Source organism: Mugil cephalus, chromosome 10, assembly GCF_022458985.1.
Source record: "Mugil cephalus isolate CIBA_MC_2020 chromosome 10, CIBA_Mcephalus_1.1, whole genome shotgun sequence".
Classification (NCBI taxonomy): Eukaryota; Metazoa; Chordata; class Actinopteri; order Mugiliformes; family Mugilidae; genus Mugil; species Mugil cephalus.
This window is the reverse complement of record NC_061779.1, coordinates 16,706,828-16,723,866: the sequence shown is the minus strand read 5'-3', so window position 1 is coordinate 16,723,866 and position 17,039 is coordinate 16,706,828. Positions and strand designations below refer to the sequence as shown.

The 17,039-nt window shown below is 38.4% G+C and overlaps 2 protein-coding genes across 10 annotated transcripts; one reads left to right on the top strand and one right to left on the bottom strand.

Moving 5' to 3' along the window:
- Positions 1-47: 47 nt before the first annotated feature.
- LOC125014725 (aromatase) lies at positions 48-4,723 on the bottom strand. Of its 2 annotated transcripts, XM_047596047.1 has the most exons (10): positions 4,585-4,723; positions 3,462-3,612; positions 2,872-3,022; positions 2,627-2,781; positions 2,381-2,557; positions 2,167-2,281; positions 1,455-1,569; positions 1,203-1,365; positions 877-1,118; positions 48-802 (listed from the first exon to the last, which is right to left on the bottom strand). In XM_047596047.1, the coding sequence occupies exons 2-10, from the start codon at positions 3,607-3,609 to the stop codon at positions 551-553; spliced, it is 1,518 nt and encodes a 505-aa protein (XP_047452003.1). In that variant the 5' UTR covers positions 3,610-3,612; positions 4,585-4,723; the 3' UTR covers positions 48-550. The 2 variants fall into 2 exon arrangements, with proteins under 2 accessions (XP_047452003.1, XP_047452002.1); XM_047596046.1 differs by lacking the exon at positions 4,585-4,723 and having other exon boundaries at positions 3,462-3,629.
- Positions 4,724-5,762: 1,039 nt separating this feature from the next.
- Positions 5,763-16,785, top strand: LOC125014715. Of its 8 annotated transcripts, none has more exons than XM_047596022.1 (26): positions 5,763-6,289; positions 7,099-7,150; positions 7,243-7,260; positions 7,363-7,434; positions 8,821-8,931; positions 9,922-10,005; positions 10,105-10,185; positions 10,262-10,336; positions 10,459-10,551; positions 10,641-10,709; positions 11,378-11,464; positions 12,178-12,252; positions 12,382-12,423; positions 12,820-12,861; positions 13,377-13,466; positions 13,573-13,647; positions 13,791-13,832; positions 14,197-14,238; positions 14,335-14,421; positions 14,634-14,717; positions 14,802-14,906; positions 15,003-15,083; positions 15,563-15,619; positions 15,720-15,845; positions 15,939-16,083; positions 16,168-16,785. In XM_047596022.1, the coding sequence occupies exons 1-26, from the start codon at positions 5,969-5,971 to the stop codon at positions 16,649-16,651; spliced, it is 2,640 nt and encodes an 879-aa protein (XP_047451978.1). In that variant the 5' UTR covers positions 5,763-5,968; the 3' UTR covers positions 16,652-16,785. The 8 variants fall into 8 exon arrangements, with proteins under 8 accessions (XP_047451978.1, XP_047451977.1, XP_047451976.1 ...); XM_047596021.1 differs by having other exon boundaries at positions 5,764-6,289; positions 13,374-13,466; positions 14,338-14,421; XM_047596020.1 differs by having other exon boundaries at positions 5,764-6,289; positions 13,374-13,466.
- Positions 16,786-17,039: the final 254 nt, after the last annotated feature.

Below are 17,039 nucleotides of genomic sequence, written 5' to 3'. Positions count from 1 at the left end.
AGCAGAACATGTGGGCCTTTTAATAGCTATTAAACAGACACTCACACTGTTTATTTATGTGTTTATTAAATGAGTATTGAAAAACAGTATTGCTCAGATTATAACTGATTAGCTTTCACTAAAATAGTTTCTATCCTCAAAGTATAAAAAGAACAGACTACCCCCTTTTTTTAAATAAAAATCTGGAAAAATTGAAGAGACATGAAGTTAAACCTCTTTAGCATGTGTCACACTACTTAACGTTATGTAGTTTCCATGGCTGTGTTTACTGTGTCAGGTCACTGAAGCAAATTCCTGTTTAAGATAAACTGTGTATTATAAAACATAACTGCCAGTGTAAAGTAAAATCAGACTGTATGACAACAAATATCCTCTCTGGACATTGCATCAAATGGACCCGAAAACCTAATTCCTCTGCTGTGCATTAGCTGATGTCTTCACATTTGTTAAAGGTTTGTTAAAGTTATACATTTCTTATAGAGCTTATGAGAGTTTCAGCGTATTCAATCCTACAATGTTTTCATCTGACGTGTGAAAGCATTTGTGTGTTTCACATTGGTTTGAGCTGAGGCTGTGCTGCTCGAGGGATGAAGCGCATGGCCAGGCTGTGCTCATCCTCCACAGGCTGCTGGGACAGGTTGTTGGTCTGCTTGATGCTGTTGAGGGTGCAGCCTTGGCGAGGGCACACCGTGTAACGGCTCAACAGAGTGACCAAGATGGCCTTCATCATCACCATGGCGATGTGCTTGCCCACGCAGGAGCGGGGACCGCAGCCAAAGGGCTGGAAGAAACGACTGGGCACCTGGCAAACAGAGGATGTACAGGCTAAACGGTTGTTGTCCAGAGTCGTATATTGTTACTTAACACTTTACTTACTGTTCTGTCAAAGTTCATCAGGCTGAACTCTTTGGGTTTGGGGAAGAATTCAGTCTTGTGCATGAGACCGATATTAAGAATGATGTTGGTTCCTTTCCTGATTGCCGTGCCGTCGATGTTGTCATCCTCCAGAGCCTTCCTCATCGTGAAATCAACCACTGGGTGAAACCTCAAAGACTCATTGATGAAACTCTCCAGCACCTTCAAACCCTGGTAATCAAGATTTTGCACATCTCTTTCACCTGGAAATGAATTATTTGTTAGGACAGGTTTACTTGTTTTAGTTTAACGGTGAGATGGCCACAGGGTTATAAATCTGCACTAACTCAGGATGGTGTTCATCTCCTCCACTATCTGCATCTCAACGTCTGGGTTCTGTTTCAGCAGCATCAGCATGAAGAAGAGGCTGATGGAGAGTGTGTCAGGAGCCGCTATCACCATCTCCAGGACACACTGTCTGACGTTATCTGCTGAAAGCTCACCATGGTTCTGTGAAAAAGAGCAAGTGGCAGCCAGAGGCAGATAACACACAGTGGTGTGAGGACTGTGACACATGTAGCCCATCAAAGTAGTCTGACCTGGGCAAAGATGAGCTCTGTTGCAAAATCAAAATCCTCATCCAGCTTCTCGGTTTCATTAATGATCTTTCTTTTAATGTCAAGCAGAGCGTCCATCGCATCCTGCAGCTCTTTGCTGTTGCCACAAAAAAGTGAAACAAAGATTAGATTTAAAAAAACAAAAAACAAATATTAAATCACTGTGATGCTTTAAAGCACAGATATTCAACAGGGGGTCAGTGGAGGTGCTGCAGGAGCGGGTGGGAAATCTTTGGTTGATTAGATATTTTTATATATATATTTTAAAAAAATCTATAAAAAAATTCGGCCACAAATTTAAATTTCTTCAAATACACATTAACATGAATCCATTATATTTCAGTCAATTGCACTAGCTGAGACCTGTCAATCTAAGCCTCCTGTACACGGTAGGCCCCGCCCCTTTCGCTGCTGAGCCAATCACGAGGCAGCATATTACACTCTGACTCTGTCATGCTGCAATATTAGCAGAGGAGAAGCTACCACTGCATGGTATATAGAGATATGTTTATATTTATGGCATTTGCAACTGTGTATTATCTGAATAGTTTAATATTGAATGCAAAATGATAATAATATATATTATAAATGTAGAACACATTTAGTAGGTAGGGGGTCCCTAACTTAATCTCTCCATCAGTTTGGGAGTCCATGGCCTGAAAAACGTTGAAGACCTCTGCTTTAAAGGTCTTACCCTGCTCTCTTATGCTTGTTGTACAGCCATCCCATCCTGAAGAATATGTCAGGCTTTATCAGAACTGTTTGCCAGGTCTCGAAGTAGTTTTGGATTTTCATCAGCAAGTCCTTCTCTGAATTATTGCAAACAGAAAATAGTCAAGAGCCGCAGGCCTCAATGCAACAACTGTTTAAATGTAGTGACGTATATGTACAGTGAACATGCAGCTGACCATTGAGTGGAACCCTGAGGAACATCCTGTTGGAGATGTCCACCACAATGGCTCTCAGGAGATTGAGGACGTCCACGTGTCCAGAGGAGTCGGTCACGTCCTGCAGGTGGTCTAGGTGTTTGGCTGTGGAGCTGACACAGATTCCCACCGTCCTCTGGAGGCCTGGGCCTGTCAGAGCTGTAACACAGTAACTCGGTGAAGCAGAAGCTCAGTCGTGAAACTGTTGTCTCCGTTTAAAGTGCTCACCTTTAGCAAAATACGCCCTCACTTTCTTCCAGAGTGGGACATCATTGTTGAAAATTATGCCTTTCCCTTCCATCCCAACGCACTCAAGCCCCATTTTGCTCCCGAATCTGGACGTGTAGTGGGCACTCCGCAAAACATGGTACACTGCAGAGGACCTGCAGGAGAAGAAGCACATGAGACTTTACCGCATCGAACATTTACTGCAAAGTGAGTATGGAGGAGGGGTTTTATCTGAGAAGATTTACCTGCTCAAAATGAGAGTCTCTTCTCCATTGATCCACACTCGGACAATGCTGCCATATTTGTTGTTGTAGTAGTTGCATGCTGTTCCAATCCCAGACCACATGAATCGGATGTAGGAGAGAATCGGGCCGAGTCCTGCCAAGAAATAAGGACCTGACAGAGAGGAAGTGGCAATTATTTAATAAGCAGATAGTTTAATAGGTCACGGTTAAGTCTGAACACGTCTCTGTAAAGAAGATGGATTAGGAGGAGGCGATATGTAGATTTATTAATAATGCAGAAGTCACTGGCAAATGCTTATTTTGGTCCTGAGCCAAATAAAACCCTGTCAGAGATGTCTTAGATCAGCCCACACTTTTTTGGCTTGTGAGCTACTCCTACAATCACCAAGTCAGTTTAATCTGTATGCATATATATTAATTATTGTTACGGTGTTCAAACCTCTATCCATCCTTATTTTTATTAGAAATGTATTAGTTATTATTAGAAAAAAGCACCATCCCATGAGAACTTTACACAAAACCAGATTTCAGAGCATTATTGTGTATACTGTGCTTGCTCCTCGTTTTGTACATCGGTGTTGGTCTCTTACCAGGTATGAGCGACCGGTGTGTTCGGCTCCAGGTGGTGACGAGCAGCAAAAACAGAAGCAGCAGGAGTAGCAGAAGAGAGGCGACTTCAGACGCTGTACCAGCCGTCATGGGGTCCATGGTGAGCTTCTCCAGCAGCAGCAGCATCATCCCCTCCATATCACACAGAACTGAGTAAATTCACTGCCTGCCTTCAGACTGTTCAGCATTTACCTATTAACCCTTTATTTCTTGTCCCCAAATGAAGCAGAAGCAAAACGTCAGGACCTCAATGTCAGGTTCCTTCTGTCCTTCAGTGACGGGGAGTAATGGCACATTAACGTCAAAATACACCCACATCAAGCTCTACGGTTTCTTGTACTCAGGTAGTTGTTTGTGTCAACGGCTAATTCTTAATTTATTCTTAGATTTTTGTCATAACAGGTTTAACAGCGTCCATCATCTTTAATGTTTGTTTTTGTTTTCAATTATTGCATAACATCCAGTTTGTTTGTAGTTTCCCTGCCTTTGCCACTGTGCAAAAAGAATCACAACCTGCAAATTGTACTCGCCTACGAGGAACACAGCAGATTCAGAATCAGAAAACGTGCATAATGGTTGTCTGGGTTTCAGCAGAGTGAAGGTGATGCAGGTAGTTTAGTCGTATGAATCATTTTTAAGTTCTTATTAAATGGAATAAAATAGAAAAATACTTTATGCATGCCCTGGGGGAAATATGAGTGTCCAGTAGCTTGTACACAAACATACACAGACATCAACATAACACAAAATCACCAAAATAAACAGTGCAAAAAGGAAGGAAGACTGGAAATATGCATAAGACTCTGTTGGCTTGTATTAACATGTAAAACTATGTACAGTTGACCCATTTACAAGTTACAATTTTTTTTTAGCATTAGCATAAAGTAGCTCTAGTAACTCTCTTTGCTTTAAGTGCAGACTTCCAGAATTAAAGATAAGATATTCATAAACTGAGGTTTAACATCAATTTAAATTCCCAATGAACACTGTAAAATGACAAATTTTTCTGAAGATGTCTAAATATTATTTACTTTTATTACCAGGTGAAAGACAAATAAACTGAGAGTTTGAATCAAATAATGACTTACTCACTTAATGACTTACTTCTCATATCATCTCCTGCGCCGACAAGTTAGAGTTCAGTTTGAAGAGACGCAGTGCTTCCTCCGTTGGCTTTTAAGGTGATCGAGATTCTCCTTCTAAATAAATCACAGTGGTTCGAGTGTTTATAAATCCTCGGCTGAGCCTTCACTTCCCTGGTTGCTTAGAGACGCTTACACTTAAGGGGTTGTAAGTGCCACTGCAGAGCACTGAACAGACCAGACTACAAAGCATCTTCAAAAAGAACAAAAGTGTGTTATTCTTTTTTTTAAATCCATAAATCCAAAAAAGAAGGAAAAAAAAATAGTAAGTCTTTCATTGGTTGCAGCCTGCATTAATTATTTTTTTGGTGGAATTGCTTCACATTCAGCTTTGTGCTGCAGAAAGAAACCCCACCGTCCAATTCATTCATTCTTTTCACGGGGGAAATTAATTAGCTGGGTCAGACTGACCCGTGTCAAAGGGAGCAGAGACTCACCCGGCCCTTCAAGAGAGGAAGAAAGAGATTGAAAAACTTTATACTTTTAAAAGCTTATACTCCTTGAGAGTTGTGTTTGAGAGTTGTGTTTACGTGGCGCTTTCTATCAGTGTGAAAAACCATACGTGCAAACCTGAACGGGAGAACGCAGTCAATGCAAAGGTATCACGCTTATAATGAGCTGTCACTCAAGCTTAGTACCTGTGAATAGCTGGTGGATAAAGATTCCGGCTTCACTATAAGGGCCTGATGTGTTGGCTCGTCATCCGAACCGGCTGAAAAACCTGCTTTACTCTTTGCAACAGAAGCTAAACGGCCCTCACTCATAATAAGGAAACTTTAATGTTAATTATGTATCGATAAACATGTGAGACATGTGACATTGCTTCTCTATTTTGAAATAGAAGCACAAATAACATGAAACCCCCCCTTTGGTAGGAAGGACACTTTGACACAAACATCCACGCAGTCATTTACTGAAAGCTCTCTGAAGGCTCTTTTGTAGAATCAGACAATGTTTCCCCTGTCCACTTCTTATTTATTCCACTTCCATCTAAGTTTGAGTGGGATGGGTTGGAAATGACATTGAGAAGAAGAGCACCAGAACGGTGGGAAACCCCGCGCTGTCTGCAGGATGTGTCATCCTGGAAATATGTCCATTAGCCGCGTCTGAATCGAGGCTTTAAATTTTAACTGTTTCCCAGATGCTTGCTGTTGCGCAACGGGCCACGCCATTCCCCCTGTAGTCGCAGACAGATTTTGACATGTTTATTCCTCCAACTGCTCGAGCGTGGTTTCCTTGTGACGTCCCCTCTCTGTTGGCAGGTGTTCAGAAATGCGCTGTATGTGCTGGTGAATGTCAGAGCCCAGATCACTCTACAGCAGGCGGCCAGAGAGCAGGGCTCCAACATGAAAGACAAGAGCGGAGGTTTGCTCGCGCGGAAAATGCTGCTGGCGGGGATGTGTGTGCTGCTGCTGCTGAGCTCGGCAGGCCTGGTTTTCCTGCTGCTTCAGCACAAAGAGATGTCACAGGAGCTGGTCAGGTTGGGGTCTCAGGTGGAGGAGCTGTCACAGAGCTGCAGGCTGCAGGCGAGGATCCTCCCGGCCGAACTCGGAGAGGCCGGGGGGATGAAGAAGCTCCACCGCAGGCGGAGGAACCAGGACGAAGACTTAACCAAAGGCCAAGAGCAGAAGGACACGATGATGCTCGTGACGTACTCCATGATCCCCGTAAGATAAGATAAGATAAGATAAGATAAGATAAGATAAGATAAGATAAGATAAGATAAGATAAGATAAGATAAGATAAGATAAGATAAGATAAGATAGTACTTTATTGATCCCCATTGGGGAAATTCAAATGTTACAGCAGCGCAACAGTGACCAGAAAGAAATTAGAGAATTAAAGAAATTAAATAGGACAACAGAGACACCAAAGGTGCAGAATATAAATGATATATTTCAGGCTTCTGCTTCTTTATAATGACAGGGGTCAGACGAGGTATAAACTCTGCTGCCAGTTTCAACAGGAACACTTCTTTTCTCTGCTGGGACGAGAAAAACATTCAAGCAGTGCAAAGAACCCACAGTCTGCTTTAGAAATTAAGAGGGGTCTACTTTTAAGAGAATCCTGGATAAATACTTTGTGTAACGGAGCGTGACTGACTGTTGCCTGCTCCTCCCTCCACTGTACTAACATTCTCTGAGAGCTGGCATTTCCTCACAGGCTGCGTGCCCGCGGAGGGAATAGAGTTTCAATCCGTGAACGCTCACAAGACACTGATTAAATATATTCAATTTGCCATCTGAGAGGACTAATATCTGGATTTGTTCTGCTTAAAAGTCATGAAAATTGTCGCCAGCTAACATTTTGGCAGTTGTCTAAGTGATTATTTCATTTAAGTGATTCAGTGCTGATAAAGAGAAACAATCTAACTTATGGACCCAGAGAGTAAACGTTATAGTTTTGTCTAAAACTTACACCAACACTATAAAGACAGTCCTAACGTTTCAGTGTTTCTGTTTTTGTCTGGATTCAGGTCAAAGCCTTCATGGACCTGTGTAACAGCTCCAGAGGACTTTGTTTAACAGGTGCATCTCATAAATATTCTCAACTCTACCACAATAATTTTCTGTTACTTCTACTTTATTCTGTTTCTCTATTTGTATTTTTTTCCCCTCAGGTCCACCTGGACCTCCAGGTAAGAACTGTCATATTACTTCTTTACATTTTTTTCAAAATTATTATTATTTTTTGCATGAAATAGTAAATTTGCCACATAACAAAGGGTTTTGTGTATCAGGTATGCCTGGTAGACCTGGTTCACCAGGACCCCAGGGTCCACCGGGACCGGAGGGGAGACGTGGGAAAAGAGGTGAGATTTTTTTTATTTATTTATTTATTTTAATTCCTTAGAAGAAAACCCAGTGTAGAGCAGTGAACCAGAACAGAAGTCGTTCTGAACTTTCAAACAGTCTTTTATTGTTCAGCTCTGGTTGCACAACACGAGCATCCCACTCACTGTCTGCAAGAAACTGTCTGTCGCTGTTTGCTGCTTTGTGGTGTAAATATTTGCTGCACTGACTCAACTGGATTATGGTGAATATAAAGCGAACAGCTTTCACTCATTCAGTGACTCCTCACGCTTTCATGTACAACATATTTCATGTTCAATCGTGTTTTGACAGGTTTGTCACCAAACTTGTTGTTGTTATTTCCAGTATCTGGTTACCTGAACGAGTGGTTACCTGTCAATGAATACTGAAGACTCCCCTTTTAACACGAAATCAGTTGCACCACAGCACCGTGATACGCTGTGATATGCTTTTTTTCCTCCAGTGTTTTATTTAGTTGAAGTAAGTTTCAATAGAGGGTCTGTTCATTTAAGTTTTTATGATTTAAAATGTTTTAACATTATTATTTATGTATTTTTATATAATATTGAGGATTATCAGGTGAGCGGCACAATATGTGCGACGATACAAACATGATCCATGGTAAAGACTCTCAGTCTCAATAAACATGCAACAATGCCTCCTTGTGCTCGCTGTGTTGACACATTTGTCCACACTCACAATAACTAAAGAGATTTCTTGAATGTATTTTTTATTTTTATTTTTAAATCTAATACTAATCTAATATAAAATCTATTCTCTCAACACTATTATTCTTTGGTAAAATCTTGGTTCAGTGTTGATTAAGATTTAAAATTATATAACAGTCCTCATATAAAGCACAAGTGTCAAACATTCAGCCAAAATATGCCCAGCAGAGGGTATAATCTCACCTATAACAGGAATTTTCAAAGTGACAAAATTACATAGAAGACAAGGCATTTTTTCAGTGAAAATAACTTCTACCCTTAATTTTAGTCAGAGAAGTGGACAGAACACAACACTGAGACCCAGGACTACAGAGCAGACAGCAATGTACCCAAACAATAAACTTAAGGATAGTTTATTGAGTGTAAACATTCTCTTAATTTACATTTACGTTCTTCTTTGCACTAAAACAAATAGAAAAAATCTGTAATTGTTATTACTTACAGGTTAGTGTTCTGTTATCTCACTTTGTGATCAAATTGGACTGAATGTGGCCCCCCAACTAAAATGACTTTGACACCACTGATATAAAGTTTAAGGAGTTCAATATGGACCAAATTAAAGACATCCATGTTTTTTTGTTTTTTTTCTTTTTTCATTTGTTGTTGCTCTAGTCCATATTAATATAATATTGACGTCTTCTGTCTGTATATACAAAGGTCCTGCAGGTCCACCTGGTCCACCGTGTCCTGCCTGTTTGCTTGAGTGTTCGACTGAAAATAGAAACCAGGGGACGAGGAAGCGCGTCCTCCAAACGGGCCCGCTGACAGGTAGGAGCAATGAACCAGCATGTCACATCTTCACAGACACAAAAACACCCAAACACTGAAACGACACCAAAAACCTCATCAAAACCAGAATGAACCGACCAGTCGAGAGGCAATTTACATTCACGTCAAAATCATATTATCCTGTATATGTATTCAAGGCCATCATGGTATTGAAGACGCCACCAACTTGTTGTATATGTGCTGGTATAAATCTACGGATTCCTTGTATGCTTTCTCACGCATCTTATTTCGAGTTATTTCAAGCCATAACAGCAGACACGGCTCAAAATATGGACACAGCTGCAAGGAAGCATCCATGCCAAAGACTGGTTCGGTGAAGTCAATGTAAACAATTTACACCATATGTGACGTGATTCCCTCGTTCATGAGATATGGCACGTGACTACGCCTCCATCCATGGTCACAGGAGTCAAGAAAAGAAAAGAGTTATTTTATTAAATGAAACATCAAAATCTAAATCTAAATAAAGTCTTTAGCCCTGGTTATGAATGTTCACACTAGTCACCTTGAATTCATGCTGTTTACTGTGTAATATAAGTGTAGTAGTTAATCTCCCTTATTAATTAAGCAGTTAATCACGTTATCTGTGAATTTTATTCCCAACATCTCCATAAATATCAGGAATAAAACTCCTGAGGAGTAATAATGGTGCCTTTAGTTACATATTAGACCAAATAGCAGATTTTAAAACTCCCCCCAGAAAAAACAATCTTTAGCTTTTAATCACACAAACCATGATTTAGGAACAAGTATTGATTTTTCATATCTGTCATGATAAAAAACGTTTCTGCTATTTTGTAGTTAACCACTGTTTAAATTCATCTCCACTGAAAAACATCAGCAGCTTCCCCAAGCGATTAAATATCATAAATAAAACAGACGATATGAGTTGGACAGTTTTGAATGTGACGTTTAGTTTCTTCTTTTTATTCTTTAGTCATCACTGGTACGTATCTGTCTTTTCAACAGAATCACCAACATCGCATCCAGCTGAAAACACCAGGGATGTTTTGAATGTTACTGAGAAACTTGTCAACGCAAATAATGAATCTGGTTAGTGACCTCAGCGAGTGACAGAAAGCCTAGTCTGACATACAGTATTTAAAAAGAAAAGAAGAAGTGTACAACACATCTTTACCTTCTGTTTTCTAGGATCAGTCTATTTTCCTCCAAACTACAACCAGAATGACACCAACATGGAAACGGTCACGGAGGCATCAGCTCAGTTGAACAGTGAGTAACTAGAGCTGTTACACCAAAGCGTTATACCACGATGCTTTGTAATACAAGGTCTCATTTTATTCCACAGCCCAACCTAATGTAGACGCAGGTGGCAGCAGTGATGCGTTCAAAGACAATAGATATGTCACTACTACTGAAAGTGGTAAGAAACGTGGTTACCTGAACAAGTGGTTCTAGATGTTAACCAGGAAGCTGTCATTCTGTTCATTATACTCCACATACGGGCTGGTTTGATGTATGTTTACACCACTTTATTTTCCACAGAGTGGTTGGTATCACCTCGTCCAGACCACGGACACGACTCTTGGTTTGAAACCAGACAAGAAAATGTTACAGAGACACCAGTTCAACTATTAGGTTGGCCTAATTTGTGACATTCACAAATGTATTTGATCTTAATTTCACGTTACACTCGTCTAATCTGATCATCTAATTTAATCCCACAGCGCTGCCGACACCAAATCCCGCTCAAGATGCCAAAGACGTCTCCAACGACACTGACTCCAGGGAATCGGGTAGGAAATCACTCTCTGAAAACAGTTGTGGTAATATGAAATGTTTAATTAGGTTACATGTACTATAAACATTAGAATAACTGAGAAGAAATTATTTCTTTAACAAGCAGCGGGAGGTGAACCAAAACTCGTTAATGAACTCTGTGGGTTAAACTGTGGGATGGACGAGTTTCTGTTTGTGTTTTCAAGAATCAAGAGTCTTTATGTCTTTATCTCTATGAGAGCATCACAACAGAGACATATAATACACAGACACAGACATTTAACACTTGTGACGAATATGAACTCCCATAGAAAAAAATATGAAAAATATAAAATAAATAAATAATGTAAATATAATATAAATAATAAATATAAAAAATATGTACAGAAAAAATATGATTAATGTCATTAAATTCTTCAAGTCAAATTTGATATTTTCCATGAAAAGTGATAAAAACTGTGAAACCTGTATTAGATCTTGGTCCTGACATGAGTCATTGAATTCTAACAGGTCATGTCTTCAGATCTACATTATAGACCAATGTGCACCTCCTTGCAAAACTCAGCAAGACTTGAACATTAAAAAATGGATCATCGTAAACCACCTAGACTATAGAGACGGTGTAGCTGAGACGTTATATATGTGGAAAAAAACAAACAAACAAAAACTTGTCTTTGTTTTGTAGAGCTGGTCACATTTCATCAGAATGACAGCCATGAAACCTTCACTGACACTGAAAATGTTACAGAGGGGCCAGTAAAACCATTATCAGGTAGGAAACCCAGTACTTTATTAACTTTAAAGTATTAATATCTTTTTTGTTTGTGGTCAAACTGAAAGTATTAAACTGTAACATCAGAACCAAAAAAACCCACACAGTGATGCCTTCAGTTGCAGCATTAAACTCTCATGGATACTGTATTAGATAACTGTTGGGGTGATTTCACACTGTCCTTTAAAATACTTTCAAATCTTCTTATTTATTTATTGAAATTGTGTTAAACTGTGATATTTAATGTGTTATTTCACTCCACAGTCTTACTTGATAGAAACCAAAACAGTGAAGCCTTCAATGGCAGCAGAAACGTCATCACACTTCTATGGAACATGGTAAAAAAAAAACCTGTCACACTGTATTTGTCTCTGCTATTTGATGCTTTCAGTGTGTTCAGAGTCTTCTAGACTAATGGATAAAAATGTGGAACGTGGTAAACCACCAAGACTGTTACAGACTAAACAATCTTTATGTAAGAAAAGAAAAACATACTAAACTAAACTTTATTTATTTATTTTCTAGAAACAGTAACACCTCAAACACATGAACTCTATGACACCACAGAAGATGGAAACGTTGAAAATGCTACAGAGGGATCAGTACATTTATTACCAGGTAAGAACCTGAGTGCTCTGAATGATCAAACACTATTTATTTTTTATTGAAATTGTGTTGAACTGTGATATTTAATGTGTTATTTCACTCCACAGTCTTACTTGATAGAAACCAAAACAGTGAAGCCTTCAATGGCAGCAGAAACGTCATCACAACTCCTATGGCACATGGTAAAAAAAAAACCTGTCAGACTGTATCTGATAACAGAGCTGACTTATTCACTCTTCTGTTTAAAATTCACCATTATCATGTGCATCAGCTCCTCCAGTTGAATATTGGCCTATTCTTTCTATCTGCAGAGTCACCAACAGCACATCCAGCTGAAAACTACGGAGAATCTGGTAAAGCATCAAGACTGTACAGACCAAACCTGCTGATGTTAGAAAACATGCTGGAAAACAATACTTTCTTTCAAAATGCTGTTTTAAAGACATTAGGTTTCAAGCTGTGATATCTGGGGTTTGATGGATACAATGATGCACATCTGGAATCATCAGTAATAAATAAAGCAGGACGGCCACTTATAAAACTTGATTTGTTTTTACATGAATAAATATAAATGTAAACTTTTTACATTTATCTCAATGACAGCAACTTAAAGACATGAGATACTGACACAAACTAATGAGTAATTAGTGACTTTGAGCCTTAAATCACAGCCATATAGTAGAGCTACATATTTAAAGGCTCTTGGCATTGATTTTTAATTTCATCACCATCTATTTTATCTGTTTCAGAATCAACAACACCACATCAGGCTGAAAACTACAGAGAATATGGTAAATCACTAAGACACAGCTACTATACACACAACTGTGATAAAGTGGGAAGAAACACATTTTTAATCAAAGCTTTATTTATTTATTTACTTAATATTCTTACAGAGGGGCCAGTAAAACCATTACCCGGTATTAATCCCAGCTCTTTGAATGATTAACTTTGAATAATTAACAGCATTTCTCTTTTGATTCACATAAAAAATATCAAACTGTAACATAAACAACAAAAAAACAAACAGCGATGCCTCCAAACGCAGCATTAAATGTTCATGATTACAGGTAAAAATGACCGTGCTGTCTTTGATAACAGTTCTGGTGATTTCACGTTGTCATTTAAAATGACTCTTCTGTCAGGGCTCTGCTAGTTGATGCTTTCAGTGTGTTCAGAGTCTTCTAGACTAATGGATAAAAATGTGGAACGTGGTAAACCACCAAGACTGTTACAGACTAAACAATCTTTATGTAAGAAAATAAAAACATACTAAACTAAACTTTATTTATTTATTTTCTAGAAGCAGTAACACCTCAAACACATGAACTCTATGATACCACAGAAGATGGAAACGTTGAAAATGCTACGGAGGGATCAGTACATTTATTACCAGGTAACAAACTGAGTGCTCTGAATGATCAAACATTATTTATTTTTTATTGAAATTGTGTTGAACTGTGATATTTGATACTGTGATACTGTGTTATTTCACTCCACAGTCTTACTTGATAGAAACCAAAACAGTGAAGCCTTCAATGGCAGCAGAAACGTCATCACAACTCATATGGAACATGGTAAAAAAAAAAAAAAAAAAAAAAAACCTGTCACACTGTATCTGGTAACAGAGCTGACTCATTCACTCCTCTGTTTAAAATTCACCATTATCATGTGCATCAGCTCCTCCAGTTGAATATTGGCCTATTCTTTCTATCTGCAGAGTCACCAACACCACATCCAGCTGAAAACTACGGAGAATCTGGTAAAACATCAAGACTGTACAGACCAAACCTGATGATGTTAGAAAACATGCTGAGAAACAATACTTTCTTCCAAAATGCTGTTTTAAAGACTTTAGGGTTCAAGCTGTGATATCTGAGGCTTGACAGATACAGTGATGCACATCTGGAATCATCAGTAGTAAATAGAGCAGGACGGCCACTTATAAAACTTGATTAGTTTTTACATAAATAAATATAAATATAAAGTTTTTACATTTATCTCAATGACAGCAACCTAAAAACATGAGATACTGACACAAACTAATGAGTAATTAGTGGCTTTAAGCCTTAAATAGATACAACATTGATATTTCATTTCATTACCATCTATTTTATCCATTTCAGAATCACCAACACCACATCAGGCTGAAAACTACAGAGAATCTGGTAAAACATCAAGACTGTACAGACAAACATAAAGGTTTGATGATGCAGAAAAAAGGAAACATTTAACCCGATATGTTATTCACCTTGTGTGACCAGTAGGATTTGATCAAGATAACGGCCGTGACATCATGAATGACACAGACGCTGAAGACACTATAGAGGAGATAATAATGTTATTACCAGGTAAATCCACTGCTTTTATTTATTAACTATAAAACTAATTATGTTTCTTCTGTTAGATATTAAAAGGGTAACATTTAATATATTATTTCATTCTATGGTCCTCTGTGACACAAACCAAAGCAGTGATGCCTTTAATGGCAGAACTGTCACTAAATGTTCCAGGAAAGTGGTAAAAACTCTCTTCTCCAGTTTAATCCTCTCTGTTTATTCAGAATCACCTCGTCCAGCTGAAAACGACAGCGATGTGTTCAATGCCACTGAGTCAAAGAGAGTTCTCTACCCAAGAGTGGAGCCTGGTAAAGCACCATGAATGCAGAGACAAATCTAATTTTCTGATATGTGAAAACAAAACTCATTAAACATGTTTATTTGTTTTCTAGGGTCGGTCCTGTTTAACGTTTCATTACCGCATCAAGATGAGGGTAAGGTGTTAAATGTTACCGAAGGAGAGGACGCTACAGAGGCACCGATCACATCATTAACAAGTTAGAAACTGTACTTCATTTTCATTATATCTAAATATGACCTAACTCATTAAATCTTTATTTATTCATGTACGCGTGTTTTTCTTCATTTTACAGCCTCACTTTCTAAAGAACAGGATGAAAGGGGAGACGCTCTAAACAGCAGTGGTAACGTTACTGACCGACCAATGGAGAGTGGTGAGTCAAGTCTTTGAGTCTTTTTCACAGTATAATTTTAGTGCAATTATTTTTATTATTATTATTATTATTTTCCAGAGCAGTTCTCATATTGAGATATGTCATTGTTCATGATATTAATGAATATAATGAATGCACATATGAACATTCAGCCTCCACCACTTCAGCTCCATTTTTCTTCTATTATTATTTTTTAATCTATCTTGTATTTTTGGGACCTTAACAACTAAATTTACCCTTAAGATAACTATCTTAACGGGATCAGTAAAGTCCTTCAGCTGTCAACTTCAAAAGGCTGAATTTAAATTGAACATGTTCAAATTTACTAGTTTATGGTTCAGTTAAATACTTTAATGGCTGTGATTTGTAGTAATGTTGTTGCAAACTACTGATTAGCTGTTACAAGAGCTACAAACAGAATAAAAATCTTTTAAAATTGGTGAATGTATATATTTTTTCTCCTCCCCTTTTCTTTATAGACTCTTCACAACCACCTCAGATCAACATGACGACCACTGGGAAGTGGATAAGAACTGGTTAGGATATTTTTAACTTTCCTTCTATGGTCATTGTTCAGCCTCTATATCTACTGTACGTGTTATTTAAATGCTTAAGTGTTTGTCTTTGCTTTTTTAGGATGTCGCGTTAAAAGTGTTAAATGTTCGGAAAAGTCCACCAAAATGCAGAGCACTTTCGGGGCCTGGATGTCAGATATATCACGGCCGGATGAGGGTCGATACTGGCTGGCAGAGCACTTTTCAGGTGATTTATGTGGAAAATGTGAATTCTTTCACCTCTCTTGAGAGTTTTGTGAGTTGTTTGGCTGGATTTAACGCAGGTGCATCCCCCCTCCAGGTCGAACATTGGTGGAGACCAGGAACACGTCAGCTTTTCAGGACACAAAGATCATAGACATCGGTACCTACTATCAGGGCTGTGGTCACGTCATCCATAATAGATCATTTTACTTCCACCATGCAGGAAAAAACATACTCGTGAAGTAAGTGTTTGTGTCACTAACCTTCCCATCATGTGTTTGATTTGCTCTCTTACTTTACTTATGATCAGTATTTTGATTTTACAGATTTCAACTAAACACGAGGAAACAAAGCACCCTGGTCATGCCGGACAGTAGATATCACAACCTGACTTATCTTTTCCGCAACTCTAAGACGTACTTCAAGTTTGCTGTGGATGAAAACGGACTGTGGGTCATTTACGCTTCAAATACAGATGATAACACAATGGTTGCGAAGCTCAACGCCAACACGTTCTCTGTGGAGTCTGTGATAAACACAGCCTACCCAACGACCAAAGCAGGAAATGCTTTCATTGTGTGTGGGGTGCTATATTTTACCGATGACATGGACAAGAGAGTGATGTATGCCTTTGACTTGAACAAAGAAAAACCTCTGGATGCCACTTTTGATTTGAGGCCAAATAACGGCATCTTGGCTATGCTCTCATATTATCCTAGCAAAAAGCTTTTGTATATGTGGGACAACAGAAGTCTGACCACCTGCAGAGTTAAATTCAGACAGAACCAAACAAACTTAACCAAGAACTAAAACATTTTCTTGGAATAATTACCAGACAGAAGACAGACAGATGTTTGATTTTTTAAATTTTTTTTTCAATAAATGTGTGACTCCAAATTATTGTTGTCTGGCGTAAATGCATTAAAACCAATGTCTGTACAAAAGAGCATTTAGGCTACTTTTATTATTGTTATTGTTGTTGTTGTTATAATTACATTATATGATGAAACTACTAAAAAAGTTGAATTTCCCTCTGGATAAATAAAGTATCTATCTATCTATCTATCTATCTATCTATCTATCTATCTATCTATCTATCTATCTATCTATCTATCTATCTATCTATCTATCTATCTATTAATAGCTCAGTCTATCTATTAATAGATCAGCTTACTCTTTTATATTGTGAAATCAAAAG